Source organism: Ranitomeya imitator, chromosome 4 (genome assembly GCF_032444005.1).
Source record: "Ranitomeya imitator isolate aRanImi1 chromosome 4, aRanImi1.pri, whole genome shotgun sequence".
Classification (NCBI taxonomy): domain Eukaryota; kingdom Metazoa; phylum Chordata; class Amphibia; order Anura; family Dendrobatidae; genus Ranitomeya; species Ranitomeya imitator.
The window spans coordinates 54,696,544-54,717,623 of NC_091285.1; the positions used below are offsets into that span (position 1 = coordinate 54,696,544).

The 21,080-nt window shown below is 41.1% G+C and overlaps 1 protein-coding gene across 6 annotated transcripts in view; it reads right to left on the reverse strand.

Annotated features, from left to right (window-relative positions):
- Positions 1–21,080, reverse strand: part of LOC138675454 (protocadherin gamma-A4-like) — a 732,953-nt gene that overhangs the window by 464,946 nt on the left and 246,927 nt on the right. The window contains exon 1 of one of the 6 annotated variants that reach the window (XM_069763687.1): positions 12,173–14,608. The exons of the other annotated variants lie outside the window; for them this stretch is intronic. Within the exon in view, the coding sequence (XP_069619788.1) occupies positions 12,173–14,593 (2,421 nt within the window). The 5' untranslated portion in view covers positions 14,594–14,608. Of the gene's footprint in view, positions 1–12,172; positions 14,609–21,080 lie in introns of those variants that run through there. 6 annotated transcript variants of the gene reach the window in all.

Consider the following 21,080-nt stretch of genomic DNA (forward strand, 5'->3'; position numbering starts at 1 on the left):
TTATCAGTGGTCTTGTATGTCTTCCATTTTCTAATTATTGCTCCCACTGTTGATTTCTTCACTCCAAGCTGGTTGGCTATTACAGATTCAGTCTTCCCAGCCTGGTGCAGGGCTACAATTTTGTTTCTGGTGTCCTTTGACAGCTCTTTGGTCTTCACCATAGTGGAGTTTGGAGTCAGACTGTTTGAGGGTGTGCACAGGTGTCTTTTTATACTGATAACAAGTTTAAACAGGTGCCATTACTACAGGTAATGAGTGGAGGAAAGAGGAGACTCTTAAAGAAGAAGTTACAGGTCTGTGAGAGCCAGAAATCTTGATTGTTTGTTTCTGACCAAATACTTCTTTTCCACCATAATATGCAAATAAAATGTTAAAAAAACAGACAATGTGATTTTCTGGATTTTTTTTTCTCAGTTTGTCTCCCATAGTTGAGGTCTACCTATGATGTAAATTACAGACGCCTCTCATCTTTTTAAGTGGTGGAACTTGCACTATTGCTGACTGACTAAATACTTTTTTGCCCCACTGTATATCTTTGTACCTTGTTAGCCAGTAGATAGAATTATTTTATTAGAATTGAGAGTCCTCAGTGGTTGATACTTTTTAATGGCTAACTGAAAAGATGATAACAAATTGCAAGTTTTCGAGACTACTCAGGTCTCTTCATCAGGCATAGACTAATACAAATTCTGAAGAACTGCATATTTATGCACAACACAGCACAAAAATAATTTCATAGATAAGACAGGTGACATGAACCAGAACTACCATTATGGGAGAGTGATAAACAGTTATGTCCATAAATATTGGAACAGTTCATAGATAAGGAGTGTGAATGTTTTATATGTCTCAGAAGAGAGAGAGACAGAAGAGTCTGGGAGTACAAACTGATGACGACCTTTGACACTCTTAGTGCAGGAATGAATGTGTCGCTTGGATTTATGTCTTTTTACATCAATTAAGGAATTTGCTCCTCAGACCGTGTGGGGGCATCACAACACAGAACCAGACCCCAATCAGAGGACAATAAATCATTCAAACTCCTTATCTATGAACTGCTCTTGGGTTCCCTCCAGTGGTTGTAGGTGGCAATGCAGTTGTCTCTGAGTCACAGACCTGGCCAGGTGTATCGGATGATTACAATTCTGACTGGGATATTTAAGTGGGCAGGATCCTTTAGCCCTTGCCAGTAGTCAAAGTTCCTTGTGAAGTGTTGGATCACTTTCTGGCTTCTCCTGCTCGCTGCCAATTTCAGCAAAGATAAGTGTTTGGCTTTTGTTTCTGTAGCACACTGCTGTGTGCTTGTTTCAGTTTTATTCCTGCTCTGATTGTAGGATTCACTGGAGTTGCAGATTTACGCTCCTACATCTTCTAGTAAGATGTAGGAAGTTTCTGTATATTCTGCTGTGGATGTTTTGAGAGGTTTTAATACTGACCGCACAGAACTCTGTCCTATCCTGTCCTATCTAGCTAGAGTGGCCTCCTGTGCTAATCCTGTTTTTCTGCCTGTGTATGTTTTTTCCTCTCTGACTCACCACCAATATTTGTGGGGGGCTGTCTATCCTTTGGGGATTTTCTCTGAGGCAAGATAGTATTCCTATTTCCATCTTTAGGGGTATTTAGTCCTCCGGCTGTGACGAGGTGTCTAGGTGTGTTGGGTACACTCCACGGCTACTTCTAGTTACGGTGATAAGTTCAGGATTGCGGTCAGTACAATGGCCACTTTCTCTAGTGAAAGTTCTCATGCAGCTCCTAGGTCACCGGATCATAACAGTACTACTGGCCAACAATGAGTTAAATGCATCTCAGAAGAAGGGAAGGAAGTTCTTGAGCCATTTTTTTTTCTCCAGTCTGTTTTGTCTTCTCCTCCCTCTTTATCTCTGGGTGGCTGAGGAGCCTGGTGCAAGCATGAATGTTCAGGAATTAGCTTCTCATGTAGACCAGCTTGCTGCTAGGGTGCAAGGTATTTCTGATTATATTGTTCAAACTCCTGCTTTAGAACCGAAGATTCCTACTCCTGATTTGTTTTCTGGTGACAGGTCTAAATTTTTGAGTTTTAAAAACAACTGTAAACTGTTTTTTGACCTGAGACCTCGATCCTCTGGTGATTCCATTCAGCAGGTAAAAATTGTAATCTCCCTGCTGCGTGGCGACCGGCAGGATAAGGCGTTTTCCCTGGAATCTGGGAATCCGGCTTTGCTTCATATTGACTCCTTTTTTCAGGCTTTAGGACTATTATATGATGAACCTAATTCTGTGGATCAAGCTGAGAAAACCTTGTTGGCCCTGTCTCAGGGTCAAGAGGCGGCAGAATTGTATTGTCAGAAATTCAGAAAATGGTCTGTGTTGACTAAATGGAATAATGATGCTTTGGCGGCAATTTTCAGAAGGGGGCGTTCTGAATCCGTTAAAGATGTTATGGTGATTCTGAGTGATTCTATGTCTCTGGCCATTCAGATTGACCGACGCCTGCAGGAGCGCAGAACTGTGCGTGCTGTGGCGTTATCCTCAGAGCAAATTTCAGAGCCTATGCAATGTGATAGAATTCTGTCTAGAACGGAACGACAAGGTTTCAGACGTCAAAATAGGTTGTGTTATTATTGTGGCGACGCTTCTCATGTCATTTCTGTCTGCCCTAAGCGGACAAAGAGAATCGCCAGTTCAATTACCATCAGTACTGTACAACCTAAATTTCTGTTATCTGTGTCCTTGATCTGCTCATTGTCATCATTTTCTGTCATGGCGTTTGTGGATTCAGGCGCCGCCTTGAATTTAATGGATTTTGAGTTTGCCAAGCCTTGTGGTTTTCCCTTGCAGCCTTTGCAGAACCCTATTCCTTTAAGGGGCATTGATGCTACACCCTTGGCTAAAAATAAGCCCCAGTTTTGGACACAGGTGACCATGCGCATGGCGCCAGCCCATCAGGAAGATTGTCGATTTCTGGTGTTGCATAACTTGCATGATGCTATCGTGCTGGGTTTTCCATGGTTGCAGGTACATAATCCTGTGTTGGACTGGAAGTCCATGTCTGTGACTGGTTGGGGTTGTCAGGGGGTTCATAATGATGTTCCTTTGATGTCAATCTCCTCTTCTTCACCTTCTGAAATTCCAGAGTTTTTGTCTGATTTTCAGGATGTATTCGATGAGCCCAAGTCCAGTTACCTTCCACCGCACAGGGACTGCGATTGTGCTATTGACTTGATTCCAGGCTGTAAGTTTCCTAAGGGTCGACTTTTTAATCTATCTGTGCCTGAACATACCGCCATGCGGAGCTATATTAAGGAGTCTTTGGAGAAAGGGCATATTCGGCCATCTTCTTCACCGTTGGGAGCGGGGTTCTTTTTTGTTGCTAAAAAAGATGGTTCCTTGAGACCCTGTATAGATTATCGCCTCTTGATTAAAATCACGGTCAAGTTTCAATACCCTTTACCTTTGCTTTCCGATTTGTTTGCTAGGATTAAGGGAGCTAGTTGGTTTACAAAGATTGACCTTCGGGGGGCATATAATCTTGTTCGTATTAAGCAGGGTGATGAATGGAAAACTGCGTTTAACACGCCCGAAGGCCATTTTGAATACCTTGTGATGCCATTCGGACTCTCTAATGCTCCATCTGTTTTTCAGTCCTTCATGCATGATATCTTCCGGACTTATCTTGATAAATTCTTGATTGTATATTTGGACGATATTTTGATTTTTTCCGATGATTGGGAGTCTCATGTGCAATAGGTCAGGATGGTATTTCAGATCCTTCGTGACAATGCCCTGTTTGTGAAAGGGTCTAAGTGTCTCTTTGGGGTGCAGAAAGTCTCTTTTTTGGGCTTCATTTTTTCTGCTTCGTCTATAGAGATGGATCCGGTTAAGGTTCAGGCGATTCATGATTGGATTCAGCCCACATCCATGAAGAGCCTTCAGAAATTTTTGGGTTTTGCAAATTTTTATTGCCGTTTCATTGCTAATTTTTCCAGCGTGATTAAACCCTTGACCGATTTGACGAAGAAAGGCGCTGATTGGCGAATTGGTCCTCTGCGGCTGTCTCTGCCTTTCAGGAGCTTAAATGTCGATTTACTTCTGCTCCAGTGTTGCGCCAACCGGATGTTTCTCTTCCGTTTCAGGTTGAGGTTGACGCTTCTGAGATTGGGGCAGGGGCCGTTTTGTCTCAGAGGGATACTGTTGGTTCCTTAATGAAACCGTGTGCCTTCTTTTCCCGTAAGTTTTCGCCTGCTGAACGCAATTATGATGTCGGCAATCGGGAGTTGTTGGCTATGAAGTGGGCGTTTGAGGAGTGGTGACATTGGCTTGAGGGAGCTAAGCACCGTATTGTGGTCTTGACCGATCATAAGAATTTGATTTACCTCGAGTCTGCTAAACGGCTGAATCCTAGACAGGCTCGATGGTCCTTGTTTTTTTCCGTTTTGATTTCGTGGTCTCGTACCTTCCGAGTTCTAAGAATATTTTGGCTGATGCCCTCTCTAGGAGTTTTTTGCCTGATTCTCCTGAGGTCTTAGAGCCGGTCGGTATTCTGAAAGAGGGGGTGGTCCTTTCTGCCATTTCCCCTGATTTACGACGGGTTCTTCAGGAATTTCAGGCAGACAAACCTGACCGCTGTCCTGTGGGAAAATTGTTTGTTCCTGACAGATGGACTAGTAGAGTGATTTCTGAGTTTAACTGTTCCGTGTTGGCCGGTCATCCTGGCATTTTTGGTACCAGAGATTTGGTTGGTAGGTCCTTTTGGTGGCCTTCATTGTCACGTGATGTGCGTTCTTTTGTGCAATCCTGTGGGACTTGTGCACGGGCCAAGCCTTGTTGTTCCCGTGCTAGTGGGTTGCTTTTGCCATTGCTAGTCCCTGAGAGGCCCTGGACGCATATTTCGATGGATTTTATTTCTGATCTTCCGGTCTCCCAGAAAATGTCTGTTATCTGGGTTGTTTGTGACCGGTTCTCTAAGATGGTTCATTTGGTGCCCTTACCTAAATTGCCTTCCTCTTCAGATTTGGTTCCGTTGTTCTTTCAGCATGTGGTTTGTTTGCATGGTATTCCGGAAAATATTGTGTCCGACAGAGGTTCCCAGTTTGTTTCTAGGTTTTGGCGGGCCTTTTGTGCTAGGCTGGGCATTGATTTGTCTTTTTCTTCTGCATTTCATCCTCAGACAAATGGCCAGACCGAGCTTACTAATCAGACCTTGGAGACTTATTTGAGATGCTTTGTGTCTGCTGATCAGGATGATTGGGTGGCCTTCTTGCCATTGGCCGAGTTTGACCTTAATAATCGGGCTAGTTCTGCTACCTTGGTTTCGCCTTTCTTTTGTAATTTTGGTTTTCATCCTCGTTTTTCTTCTGGGCAGGTTGAGCCTTCTGACTGTCCTGGTGTGAATTCTGTGGTGGACAGGTTGCAGCAGATTTGGGCTCATGTGGTGGACAAGTTGGTGTTGTCTCAAGAGGAGGCTCAACGTTTTGCTAATCGTCGTCGGTGTGTTGGTTCCCGGCTTCGGGTTGGGGATCTGGTCTGGTTGTCTTCCCGTCATGTTCCTATGAAGGTTTCTTCTCCTAAGTTTATGCCTCGGTTTATTGGTCCTTATAGGATTTCTGAGATTATTAATCTGGTGTCTTTTCGACTGGCGCTTCCGGCCTCTTTTGCTATCCATAATGTCTTCCATAGATCTTTGTTGCGGAAATATGTGGAGCCCGTTGTTCCCTCTGTTGATCCTCCGGCCCCTGTGTTGGTTGATGGGGAGTTGGAATATGTTGTTGAGAAGATTTTGGATTCCCGTTTTTCGAGGCGGAAGCTCCAGTACCTGGTCAAATGGAAGGGTTATGGCCAGGAGGATAATTCTTGGGTTTTTGCCTCTGATGTCCATGCTGCTGATTTGGTCCGTGCCTTTCATCTGGCTCGTCCTGATCATCCTGGGGGCCCTGGTGAGTGTTCGGTGACCCCTCCTCAAGGGGGGGTACTGTTGTGAATTCTGCTCTTGGGTTCCCTCCAGTGGTTGTAGGTGGGATTGCAGTTGTCTCTGAGTCACAGACCTGGCCAGGTGTATCGGATGATTATAATTCTGACTGGGATATTTAAGTGGGCAGGATCCTTTAGCCCTTGCCAGTAGTCAAAGTTCCTTGTGAAGTGTTGGATCACTTTCTGGCTTCTCCTGCTCGCTGCCAATTTCAGCAAAGATAAGTGTTTGTTTTTTGCTTCTGTAGCACACTGCTGTGTGCTTGTTTCAGTTTTATTCCTGCTCTGATTGTAGGATTCACTGGAGTTGCAGATTTACGCTCCTACATCTTTTAGTAAGATGTAGGAAGTTTTTGTATATTCTGCTGTGGATGTTTTGAAGGGTTTTTATACTGACCGCACAGAACTCTGTCCTATCCTGTCCTATCTAGCTAGAGTGGCCTCCTGTGCTAATCCTGTTTTTCTGCCTGTGTATGTTTTTTCCTCTCCGACTCACCGCCAATATTTGTGGGGGGCTGTCTATCCTTTGGGGATTTTCTCTGAGGCAAGATAGTATTCCTATTTCCATCTTTAGGGGTATTTAGTCCTCCGGCTGTAACGAGGTGTCTAGGTGTGTTAGGTACACTCCACGGCTACTTCTAGTTACGGTGTTAAGTTCAGGATTGCGGTCAGTACAGTGGCCACTTTCTCCAGTGAAAGTTCTCATGCAGCTCCTAGGTCACCGGATCATAACATCTCCCATTATGGTTGTTCTGCTTCACATCACCTGTCTTATCTATTACATTATTTCTGGGCTGTATTGTGCATAAATATGTGATTCTTGAGAATTTTTATTAATCTATGCCTGATGAAGAGACCTGAGTAGTCTCGAAAGCTTGCAATTTGTTACCATCTTTTCAGTTAGCCATTAAAAGGTATCAACCACTGAGGACTCTCAATTCTAAATATTTTTGTGAAAAGTAAAAAATTATTCTGCTGTTACTTCACTGTGTATCAAAGCTCAATGAATTCACAGTATCACTTACTATGCAGGTACATCACTTCCCTATATAACTTCATTATTTATATTATTATTAACAGATTATCAGTAGAAGAACATCTCATCTCTAATAGTACACCACAATTAGATTGAGACTTTTGTCCATCTTTATATGTTATAAGTTGTGCTCTGACCTCCTTTTCTTATGATGGAAAAGCCTAAAATGGAGTTGCTTAGTTGATCCTACTGGCTATCATAGTCCGCCTTGTTAGCTGTGTTAGAAAATGTGATGTGATAACTGCAAGACATGATGGAGAATCCTGCTCAGCGACATCTGGAGTTATTAGCTTTCTCTCTAGTAGGTGTCATCATCAGTTTTGTATGCAATGGTGTGGGGCATCGTTTTAAAAAAAATTGTGAAACTTGGACATTTTTTTAATCTTTGTACAAATTGTTCACTTTTACGTGACCTATGAATTTTAGATAATTTGATTCAAAGTCGATCCGCAGTATATCAAACTGTTCATCTCTAGATGAAACAATATGTGGTATCCCAGTACCTGGTCAACTGCTGCTGAGTGAAACAGTTGTCATATCTAGGTAGTAGCACATTATGCAGTGTGACCTACACTTTGAACTACCGTGACTTTGCCTTTACGTAAGAGACTGTATTTTCCGCTTTTGTAAAGTATTATGTTTGCAAGTTCACATATGTATCGGAGTGCTTGAAATTGCACCTCCCACTATTGATAATTGTTTTAGACATGAGGAAAGTGTTTAGGGGTCCATCAACCCACTTCAGCTACTATGGCATTAAAATCCGCTGCCAGTGGAAATACATGGCCCAGCTGGCCCATCAACAACATATGGCGCTCACTGTTAATACTGAACATTTCGGATGATTCACTGTCGCTTAATAACTTAAGTCATTAAGTTTTATATATCCACAGGTACTATAGCAGGCTATAAAATGAAATTATTAGCAAAAAAAGACTACTGTGTGTCACACAATCAACAGTGGAAATTTTTTCTTCTTTAGATAGGATTCAATAATAACGACTAGGATTCAATGTAAAAGCAGTATTCACATACAGTTGTGTTCAAAATTTAAAATACCCTGGTAGAATTTTTACTTTCTTGGCCTATTATCAGAGAATATGACTGATAACACCAGTTGAGTGAGGCCATTTATTTTCAAACTACTGTGTTTTCTCTTTTTAAATCATAATGACAGCCCAAACTTCCAAATGACCCTGATCAAAACTTCACATACCCTGATGATTTTGGCCTGATAACGTGCACAGAAGTTGACAAAAATGGGTTTGAATGGCTACTAAATGTAACACCCTCACCTGTGACCTGTTTGCTTGTAATCAGTGTGTGTGTATAAAAGCTGAGCGAGTTTCTGGGATCCAGACAGACTCTTGCATCTTTCATCCATCCACTGACATTTCTGGATTGTGAGTCATGGGGAAAGCAAAAGAATTGTCAATGGGTCTACGGGGAAAGTTAGTTGAACTGTATAAAACAGGAAAGGGATTAAAAAAATCCAAGGAATTGATAGTGCCAGTCAGCAGCGTTCAAACTGTGATTAACAAATGGAAAATCAGGGGCTCTGTAAAAACAAAACCACGGTCAGGTTCACCAACAAAAATGTCATCCATAACTGCCAGGAAAATTGTTTGGGATGCAAAGAAAAACCCACAAATAACATCAGCTGAAATATCGGACTCTCTGAAAACTAGAGGTGTGGCTGTTTCAAGATGCACAATAAGGAGACACTTGAAGAAAAATGGGCTGCATGGTTGAGTCACCAGAAGAAAGCCATTACTGCACAAATGCCTCAAAGTATCTCACCTACAATAAGCAAAACAGCACAGAGACTAGCCTCAAAACTTCTGAAACAAGGTAATTTGGAGTGATGAGACCAAAATTGAACTTTTTGGCCACAACCATAAATGTTACATTTGGAGAGAGGTCAACAAGGCCTATGATGAAAGGAACACCATTCCTACTGTAAAGCACTTGATCACTGATGTTTTGGTCATGTGTGAGCTACAAAGGCACAGAAAACTTGGTCAAAGTTGAAGGAAAGATTAATGCAGCATGTTATCAGCAAATAGTACAGGCAAATTTGCACTCATCAGGCTGGAAGTTTTGCATGGGACGTACTTGGAAGATCTAACATGACAATGATTCAAAACAAAAGGTCAAGTCAACCTGTCATTGACTACAGCAGAACAAAGTGAAGGTTCTGGAGTGGCTATCTCAGTTTCAATATAATTAAGCCTCTCTGGAAAGATCTCAAGCACACAGTTCATGCTAGAAATTTACAGGAACTGGAGGCTTTTTGCCAACAAGAGTGGGCAGCTTTAACATCTGAGAAAATAAAGGACCTCATCCAAAACTACCACAAAACACTTCAAGCTGTCATTGATGTTAGAAGGGGCAATACATGGTATTAAGAAAGGAGGAATGTGAACTTTTGATCATGGTCATTTGGATGTTTTGGGTTGTCATTATGATTTAAAAAAGAGAAAACACAGTTTGACAATAAATGACTTCACACAACCACTTACCATGAGTGGAGAAAAATTCTGCCAGGGTATGTAAACTTTTGAGCACAATTCTAACAAAAGTACTAGCTAATATGCATTTTATGAAACTGTGCTATAAGGGTACCGTCACACTGAAACGACGCTGCAGTGATACGACAACGATGTCGATTGCTGCAGCGTCGCTGTTTGGTCGCTGGAGAGCTGTCACACAGACAGCTCTCCAGCGACCAACGATCCCGAAGTCCCCTGGTAACCAGGGTAAACATCGGGTTACTAAGCTCAGGGCCGCGCTTAGTAACCCGATGTTTACCCTGGTTACCAGCGTAAACGTAAAAAAAAAAACATTACATACTTACATTCCGTGTCTGTCCTCCGGCGCTGTGCTTTCCTCTGCACTGACAGCGCCGGTCAGCCATAAAGCAGAGCGGTGATGTCACCGTTGTGCTTTCTGGCTGGCCGGTGCTGACACAGGATGCAGGAGGAGTGCAGAGAAGCAGAGCACCGGGGACAGACAGCTGAAGGTAAGTATGTAATGTTTTTTTTTTTTACGTTTACGCTGGTAACTAGGGTAAACATCGGGTTACTAAGCGCGGCCCTGCGCCCCGATGTTTACCCTGGTTACCAGTGAAGACATCGCTGAATCGGCGTCACACACACCGATTCAGCGATGTCAGCGGGAGATCCAGCGACGAAATAAAGTTTCAGATGATCTGCTACGACGTACGATTCTCAGCGGGGTCCCTGATCGCAGTAGCGTGTCAGACACAGCGAGATCGTAAGGATATCGCTGGAACGTCACGAATCGTACCATCCTAGCGATCAAAGTGCCACTGTGTGACGGTACCCTTAGGGATGAGTGGATATCTGGAAGTTTTGGTTTAACCTTGAACCTTGAACCCCAACCCCACAGAAGCCAGTGGGGAGCCAAACTTTGGTGCTGTAAAATGGCTGTAAAATTGCCGTAGTAAAGGCTAGGGACCTGCAAAAAGAAGCAAAATGGGGGTAAGAGCAGGACAATTGCCCTACAAACAAATGTGGATAGGGAAATTACTTACTATAACTTAGAATAAAATAAAATAATAATCTTGATCCAAGATGTCAGAAGTGGAGAAGTGAAGCAGTACCTTGCATGTGTAGTTTACAATATGGACCCCTGTTATTGGGACGTTCTCACCTAACCCATGGCTAAAGAAAACATTCAAACTTCAAAATACTCCTTACAGTAAGAGGTCTGCAGTCCTCTCATACCTACTGTACTTGATTCTTCTGCATTTTAGCAATACAGGGGTCCAAACATGGCATATGACAAAGGACATTCTAATGAGAAGACTTTTTTCTTATATGGTATGAAAGAATATTATTTAAGGTACTATAAGTTGGGATCTTATGAACAATTATTTAATTCTATTTTTCAACAAAATCGTTTGATCTTGTTCTTCTTACTTTTCATTAATACACCATTTCACCACAATTGCTATAACGAGCAAATAAAAAAATTAACATTCTTTCAATGAATATAATGACACTAAATGGGTTTTCAAGGCTTGGGCTGATTTTAAGAATGTAGTTTATCGCTTGTCATGATACAGTGGCAGACAAAAGATAACCCTAGCTTGAAAACCCTGTTAAGGTCTCATTCAGACAATAGGGATTTTTCTTTGCCAGTATTTTGGATAAAAGGTTTCATCAGTGCTTGGTCAGTGTGTTAGTTTGTACAATCAGTGAGTTTCTCTGATGGAAATATTGAATAAGTAAATGAAAAAAAATATCTCACTATCTAAATTTCAGATCAGTGGGGTTGCAACAGTTTCGGTATCACTCAACACAGCTGAACAGCACAGCTTCGCCAACTGCAGAGTGACCATGGCCAGATGCTGCATATCTGCCCCTATTTGAATAAAATGGTGCAGTAACGAGCAGCCAGCACTTACGTCATGTACATGACTCATCGATGTCTGAATGAGGCAGGAAAAAGTTATTCTTAATATTCTCAAAATACTTTAAAAAAATTAATAGTCAGATATCCTTGCTTGCTACTGATCTGCAGGCATCATTAGACCTTTGTTTCCTTTTCTTTTTATCCAAATTCAAGTTTTTATGGCACAAAAATGTTGACATTTTTTGGAGATTAATCTAGGTACAAAGGTTCAGCTAATATTTCCTGTTCTGTAAAGATTAGTTTTCAGTATTATTCTCATTATCTTCACAGGTGAGATTACTTCTCGGTATATGGTAACAGCCCACTTTCTTTCCCCCTTCATAAGTCCACATCAGCACATGCATAGAAAACTCTCTAAAAAAAAATCAAACCTGTCTATTTTCTGTCTACGGTGCACGTAGCTGCTTCAAAGTAGGTCTATAAATATTATCAGCAGATAAAAGGTATCCAACATCAAGACATAATACTCTATCATGATATTTGGGTCACCTTGCAAAATGTTATTTCTGTATTCAAAAATAATAAAGGCGCAATTCCAGGTTGTGAAAATTTCAAACATTACATACAGTATCTAACATTAACAGAATAGCTGGCATGATATAACTGCTATTTGTACAAAAATGAAATAGTGCAGTAGTAGCGTGTCACAGGATGATTATACGGCATCAAAGCTGTAATTGTTATCTTGCGATATTATTATTATTGCTACAGCATTTCTAAGTTAAGAAAGTATAAACTTTAATATCCAAATACCTGATCTGTATTGCTGGCAGGGAATTCAGTGTGTCCAGAATTATTAACTGCTCCTGGGTCTTCGGTGTCTATGAGATTCTCTGTGGGGACGTTCTGCACTGGTTTCAGATAAGCGATTTCATTCTGCTTGGAGTCCAGAGTCACACACACATCATATGAGAATGGGAAAGGTAAACTGGTATCACTGATCTCAGAAGGACATCCCAGGGTGAACTGAGGATACACGTTTCTACTGTATGCTCCATATGTAGTCGGGGTGTTGTCTTTTCGGCATTTGTAGATGACTGTGATGATAACGGTTATGATGAATAGACAAGAAATCAGAGCTATGGATATGACTAGATAGAAAGTTACAGGAGATTTAGTATCTGAATTAGTCGGTTGTCTTCTTATTTCTGGAACAACTTGTTGAAAATTCTCTGCCACAACTAAACTCAAAGTGACTGTAGATGATAAAGATGGGACTCCATTATCCTTCACCAGAACCACAAGTTTTTGTCTTAAATTATCTGCATCTTGAAGATCTTTCACAATCTTTATTTCCCCAGTATATTGGCCAATTCCAAATAATGAAGGATCGGGAACTTGTAGTAAGTGATAGGAGAGCCAGGCGTTGTGTCCAGAATCAGCGTCCACTGCAATCACTTTGGTGACTAGATAACCTTTCTCAGCAGAGTGAGGAATAAACTCAAATAATGCTGATCCCTCAGTGTCTGGTGATGGGTAGAGGATCTTCGGAGCATTATCATTCTTATCAATGATACATATCCTCACTGTGACATTACTGCTTAGAGGAGGAGATCCACTGTCTTTGGCCATCACCTGGAACTGAAATTCCCGCAACTGTTCATAGTCAAAGGATCTCTGGGCGTAGAGAACTCCAGTCATTGAGTTTATGGAGACATATGAGGACACAGGAATATTATCTATGTTGCTGCTAATAATGTTGTATATAATCTTCCCGTTTTCATCATGATCAAGATCTGAAGCAAGAATATTTTGTATTGATGTCCCAGGCTGATTATTTTCTGTAATATAGACAATGTAATTCATTTTTTCAAAAGTTGGAGCGTTGTCATTCACATCTGAAATAGTCAGTGGAATGGTTTTGTTGGAGGACAGAGGAGGAGATCCTTTATCCGTACAGTGAATTGTAACATTATATAGAGAATTCCTCTCTCGGTCCATGCTAGACGCAGTTACAAGTTTATAGTAGTTACTGGATGATGGGAGCAGTTGAAAATCCTTCATGTCTGAGACCACACAAAGAATCTCCCCATTTATCCCAGAATCCAAATCATCAACATTAATTATTGCTATGACAGTACCAGGTGGAGAATCTTCTGGAATTGCCCCTTTAGAAGTAGTAACTGTTATATCCGGAGCGTTATCATTCACATCGATCACTTGTATTGACACCTTACAATGTGTGACAAGACCTCCACCATCTTTAGCTTCAACAGTCATTTCATAGCTATCTGATGCTTCATAGTCTAAGTTTCCTATTATCTTTATGTCACCTTTTAAGGAATCTATAGAAAATATTTCATTTATATCTTTAGCAATGTAGCTAAAGGAATAAGACACTAAGCCATTTGTACCTTCATCTTTATCAGTTGCGTTTAAATGGACAACTAGGAAACCAAGAGGTGCGTTCTCACTTATTTTTAAGTGATATGTTTCTTGGGAAAATGTTGGAAAGTTGTCATTCGTATCTTGTACTGTGATCTTTATTATGGCAGTGCCAGTTTTAGGAGGTTTACCACCATCAGAAGCAGTTAAAATTAACTCGTAAAAACTCTGCTTTTCTCTGTCCAGTGATTTTTCTAGTATAATATCTGGATACTTGATTCCATCCTTTGTTATTCTTTCTCTTAGACTAAACCATTCATTATCATTAAGAGTATAAGATTGTAAAGAATTGGTACCTAGATCAGGATCTTTTGCATTTCCTAATGGAAAATGTACTCCAGGATCCAAAGACTCACTCATCCCTAATTCAAAGTATTTCTTAGAAAATGTCGGGGCGTTATCATTTACATCCTGGATCTCTATTGTGATTGTGTAAAAATTCAAAGGATTTTCAATCACAGCTTCTAGATTTATAAAGCAGCTCAGTTTCGCCCCACATAATGCTTCTCTGTCAATTCTCTCTGATACAATTAAATTTCCATTGTCCATATTGACATTGAAATATTGCTTTGCATTGCGAGAAACGATCTGAAATTGTCTAAGAGCAAGTTCCTTGACATCCAACCCAAGATCTTTTGCCACATTCCCAACAATAGTTCCCTTTTTCTGCTCTTCAGGTATGGAGTATTGCAGCTGACCCAAGACATCAGTGAAGCAAAATAAAGAGAAGTAGAGTAATACTTGCCATATTGTCCATTGTGCCCCTCTGCATCTTGTGTTATCTTTCATTATTAGAAATACAAGCTCTTCTTTTAAATAAAATAATCTAAAAATTAGATTCCAAGAATTCTTGAGAAGCAGATAAGAGTAAATCAGATGGCTGGATGTGCTGAAGATGCAGGATTTTCTGGAGCTCTGTGCTGCGAGGCTGCATCAGGTCCGGTATTCTGCTCGAACAGAAAATACTACAGTCTAATGGCGGCACTCAGAGTTGAAATTGAGGTACTGCAAGTAACTGGCTAAAATCATGTACGTTTTAAAAAAACTTTACATTCCTCATGAAATAAAGATTCTAGATTGACACCGGGATATTTTTGTTGTTTTTGTCAAAAGATCATATCCCTCAGCATGCATTGAAGAATATTTGATTGTGTAGGGACACACTTAAATGCTTTGAAGGCTATTATCTTAGAATAAATATTGGCGTAAAAATTTACAGAAGTCATAATGTTTATTCAAGGAACTATAAAGGTAGAACATCATTTTTTAATCAAAAACTTGACCTCTTCCTATTTTGCTCTTTTTGGCTGCTTTGTCTTGGCTCAGTTTAGAAGGAAATTGACAGGTCCTCCTTGCTCTTCAGCCCATTAGCATTAGACTTAGTTGTTAAATACATTGCCTAACCAGCCCTCTATAGTGTTCAACATCTAGAACCATGTTTCAAAATAGGCTTTATAATCTTTGCATTTCATATGCTAATTAGGGCTTTGACTAGTCAATGGGGTGCTTTTCCAGAAGCGGGAAGACGTCTTCCAGACTTACACAGTGCACCAAGTAAGCCATGTACAAGTTTTGCAGAGAGCTGGCAATGACTGCGGCTTTGGCAAAGCATTTTGACACAATACAGAGATGTGATAATAATAATAATAATAATAATTTTTATTTATATAGCGCCAACATATTCCGCAGCGCTTTACAAATTATAGAGGGGACTTGTACATACAATAGACATTACAGCATAACAGAAATACAGTTCAAAACAGATACCAAGAGGAGTGAGGGCCCTGCTCGTAAGCTTACAAACTATGAGGAAAAGGGGAGACACGAGAGGTGGATGGTAACAATTGCTATAGTTATTCGGACCAGCCATAGTGTAAGGCTTGGGTGTTCATGTAAAGCTGCATGAACCAGTTAATTAATTTTTTTTTTTTTTTTTTAATATAGGCCACACAGGGATCGTTAGGTTAATGCATTGAGGCGGTAGGCCAGTCTGAACAAATGAGTTTTTAGGGCACGCTTAAAACTGTGGGGATTGGGGATTAATCGTATTATCCTAGGTAGTGCATTCCAAAGAATCGGCGCAGCACGTGTAAAGTCTTGGAGACGGGAGTGGGAGGTTCTGATTATTGAGGATGCTAACCTGAGGTCATCAGCGGAGCGGAGGGCACGGGTAGGGTGGTAGACTGAGACCAGAGAGGAGATGTAGGGTGGTGCTGAGCCATGGATGTGATAACTTGCATTGAGGCCCGACTAGTATGGGAAAATAAATCTCCCATCAACTATTCAAAGCTTTAATTAGAATATAAAGCGTAAACTTTATAAAGCCTTGTTTTAAACATGGACCTAGGTGTTAAACACTATAGGGGGCTGGTTAGGTTGAGTGTTAGTCAATAGATAATCTAATTCTGGTGAGTTGGAAGGCATGGGGGATCAGTAAGGTTACCTTTATTCTGCACTTTTTCTTTCTCTTACCAGTTTTCCAAAATGTCTAATTTCCGTTTCCTTGCTTGCTAAGTGCATGAGCTATGAGTCCTGAGTCAATGAAATGTCCCCCACTGCTTGTCACCTCTCTAGTGCATTTTTGTAATAAAGCATTAAATGAGAAAATGCAGTTTCATCTTCCTCCCCCACTTGCTCTCTTCTATTTACTTTGCGCTAAACATATTTTGTGATGACTGTGGATGTTTATGAATATAAGTAAATAGGGAAAAGGGATTTAAACCCTTCATGACATGCGCAATACATGTACAGCGCATGTTGGGTCTCTCCCTTTGATGTGGGCTCAGGCGATGAGCCCGCATCTTTTCCTGCACATGTCAACTGATTTTAACAGCCAGGAGGAATAACTCTTATTTCCTCCCCGTAGCCAGGCTCTCAGTGTGGCGGCCAGACAGTTTTAGAATACTATTAATCTGCAGATTGGCCCTGTATATGCAGGATAATAACTTTTTTTACATGACAGTTTCCCTTTAAATCACTGATTGCTGAATTGTAAAGTGTTACGGAATATGTTGGTGCTAAATATATATGAACATTATTATATTATTATTGCTTCAATAGTCTAATATTACAGTCCTGCTTGTCGGCATCCATGATGTGTAAGTACATAATGTGAAAAAAATGAATCAAGTGAAACAGTTATTTTGTATAGCGCACTCTTACAAAAGAGCAAATGATAATCAATAATTAAAATAAAAAACAATAAGAGGGAAAAATAGAAAAACTTTAACCTTCCTGTGACACTTGTATTGGCACCCTTTACATTAAATTAGTATGGAAATACATTTTGCCTGTGGTAAATCCCAAATAAGAATCACCTGTGATTCATTGTCAGTGCCAGTACACAGGAATGGTTGAAAAAGAAAAAAATTGACTGTTTTAAAATGGCCAGCAATGAGTCCTGACCTCAATCATATTGAAAATATTTGAGGTGAGTGGAAAACTGCCATTGGGAAAAAGAACCCTGCAAGCATTCAAGAGCTTGAACAAACTGCAAAAGAAGAGTGTGAGAAAATCCCAGCTGAGAAGTGGAAGAAGCTTATTGATGAAAGCAAGAAAAGTTTGGAGGCTTTCATCAATGTCAAAGGGTGTGCAACCAAGTATTAACTAGGGGTGCCTTTATTGCTGCACATGCTGTTTATTCTGTTTCTTCTTTGAAATTGCAACATGTAAGTTGAAAATCAGTGTTTTCTTGTTATATTACTTAGAACCACTAATTAAAAAATCTTTGATATATAACTTTGGTACATTTCCATTCCGTTCCATTTCCATTTATTCTAAAGATATTGTACAGTCTTTGAAAAAAATGAATGGGTGCCAATGATAGTGACCAGCACTGTAGACTTGTGTACACAAGCCACCTGATTACAACAGCCAGTTATGTGGGCTTGATATTAGGACGTGATTCTACCTAGTTTTCCTGGTTCCATTCTATTTGGTAAAGGCAAGTGGCCTTATTGAAAATTTTATATTTTATTTATTTTTTTAACAGAAAGCTACAAAATTCATAAACTTAAACAGAAGTGTTCACCTAATAGAGTGTCCGTTTTGACACCTGCACATAGCTTAATCATTTCACATATATAATTATACTATGTGAGGCAGTGACCGGTAGTATAGGGAGGGTTGCTAGGTGTCCCCCAGTAAGCGCACGGAAGCGTATTGAGGCCTAGCTGTGATTGCAGTGCAGAATAAAAGAGTTGGTCTTGGGTAGGCTATTTGCCCAAGGCAGATTTAGGAAACCTGCCATGGGTTTTTATTTTTGAAGCAGACTACAGGATGGTAGTGGGATGGTCCGTTTCCTCCCAGCCATGTCTTACAAGTGGCCCATGGCCACAGGTTCCTTGTAAAAACCTTGCAGCAAAAGGTTGGATGTGTCAATCTTGTTTTGCAAACCTGTAGAGCAGGAGACCCTGCAGAACATCAGCCTGTGTGAAGCAACACAAAACCAAGCAGATCCAAAATGCCTGGCACCCCTCAGCATACACGGCGGTGCAGTCGCCCACGGTCACTGGTCTTGGAAACGGACTGTCTTGTTTCCTGGCTGCAATCCGGAGGATACCTTGTGCTATTTATGTTGTGAGTTTGGACAATAACTATGTTTAATTTGAACTTTCCTGGATCACTGCTTCATCACTGCACTACAATACAGTGGGGAAAAAAAGTATATAGTCAGTCAGCAATAGTGCAAGTTCCACCACTTAAAAAGATGAGAGGCGTCTGTAATTTACATCATAGGTAGACCTCAACTATGGGAGACAAACTGAGAAAAAAAAATCCAGAAAATCACATTGTCTGTTTTTTTAACATTTTATTTGCATATTATGGTGGAAAATAAGTATTTGGTCAGAAACAAAATTTCATCTCAATACTTTGTAATATATCCTTTGTTGGCAATGACAGAGGTCAAACGTTTTCTGTAAATCTTCACAAGGTTGCCACACACTGTTGTTGGTATGTTGGCCCATTCCTCCATGCAGATCTCCTCTAGAGCAGTGGTGTTTTTGGCTTTTCGCTTGGCAACACGGACTTTCAACTCCCTCCAAAGGTTTTCTATAGGGTTGAGATCTGGAGACTGGCTAGGCCACTCCAGGACCTTGAAATGCTTCTTACGAAGCCACTCCTTCGTTGCCCTGGCGGGGTGCTTTGGATCATTGTCATGTTGAAAGACCCATCCACGTTTCATCTTCAATGCCCTTGCTGACGGAAGGAGGTTTACACTCAAAATCTCACGATACATGGCCCCATTCATTCTTTCATGTACCCGGATCAGTCGTCCTGGCCCCTTTGCAGAGAAACAGCCCCAAAGCATGATGTTTCCACCACCATGCTTTACAGTAGGTATGGTGTTTGATGGATGCAACTCAGTATTCTTTTTCCTCCAAACACGACAAGTTGTGTTTCTACCAAACAGTTCCAGTTTGGTTTCATCAGACCATAGGACATTCTCCCAAAACTCCTCTGGATCATCCAAATGCTCTCTAGCAAACTTCAGACGGGCCCGGACATGTACTGGCTTAAGCAGTGGGACACGTCTGGCACTGCAGGATCTGAGTCCATGGTGGCGTAGTGTGTTACTTATGGTAGGCCTTGTTACATTGGTCCCAGCTCTCTGCAGTTCATTCACTAGGTCCCCCCGCGTGGTTCTGGGATTTTTGCTCACCGTTCTTGTGATCATTCTGACCCCACGGGGTGGGATTTTGCGTGGAGCCCCAGATCGAGGGAGATTATCAGTGGTCTTGTATGTCTTCCTTTTTCTAATTATTGCTCCCACTGTTGATTTCTTCACTCCAAGCTGGTTGGCTATTGCAGATTCAGTCTTCCCAGCCTGGTGCAGGGCTACAATTTTGTTTCAGGTGTCCTTTGACAGCTCTTTGGTCTTCACCATAGTGGAGTTTGGAGTCAGACTGTTTGAGGGTGTGCACAGGTGTCTTTTTATACTGATAACAAGTTTAAACAGGTGCCATTACTACAGGTAATGAGTGGAGGAAAGAGGAGACTCTTAAAGAAGAAGTTACAGGTCTGTGAGAGCCAGAAATCTTGATTGTTTGTTTCTGACCAAATACTTATTTTCCACCATAATATGCAAAAAAAATGATAAAAAAACAGACAATGTGATTTTCTGGATTTTTTTTTTTCTCAGTTTGTCTCCCATAGTTGAGGTCTACCTATGATGTAAATTACAGACACCTCTCATCTTTTTAAGTGGTGGAACTTGCACTATTGCTGACTGACTAAATACTTTTTTGCCCCACTGTATATACCACTTTATATCTATGTACAACTACAGTTGGTCAAGTCCTTGGTGCACATTTTAACCCTTTGGAGTGTGTGCATTATGAAATAATTTGTTGAGCCCTTGCCATTGCTCCAATTAGTCTAATATTAATCTTGCAAAGATGCCATTTAAGTACAGTGGCCAGTGGCACATGTTTACTTGTGGCCCGTGATTTGATCTACATTTTCTGATACCCTTCTATTTTGTAAAGGTGTAAGAGTGGTGAACTCTACTGTCACGTTTCTATCCCTGAAGCCAAAAATAGCGTTAAGTAGGGTGTGAATAATGTTATGAGTCTTCTTTATATATATTGTGTGTAGCGCTCACATCTCTGCCTGCAGTAACTCTCTCTCTGCAGAGACATCCAGTGCTCACCTCAAAGGCGATTCCTATCATCTCCTCCACCTGTCTGCATCTGTTGGACATTTCCCCAGGCCATTTCAGCTATCCACTCCTAGGGGTCAGCCGGCATCTACCCAAGGTCAGTCCTGGAGTAGCACCTGGATCACCCTCCTTGTCTCTCCATGGACCGCAGTGTCATTAGCTATTATGTGTCCATGGTTGGATTAGGCTCCTAGTCACGCCCCTCCAGGTCTTACTTGGGCTTTACCACAGTGGTTCCACCACCCAGCCAGTTACATTGTGATATGGTAATTTGTAATGTATAGAGAGTGGGATGCATTGAAAGTGTAATATGCATAGTGTATAGAAAAGGATGTGATAAAGTATGGTATAGTACAAATACTGTTAGTATAGTGCTTTGTTAGGGAAGTTCTGCCCAGCAACAGATAATAAGGTAAGTGAGATGTGGAACTAGCCCACAGTGGGAGGTGATAGTGCCAGGGAAAGCTGGCTACTTCCTGATAGTCAGATAGGAGTTTGGAGAGAAACAAGCATGCAGTGCTACTAAGGGGAGAGCCACATCTAAGAAGAGACTGGACCGAGGAATAGTGAGATCCTAAAGGGATAGTTGTTGAAGTGACAGTGTGGCCTTCCTCC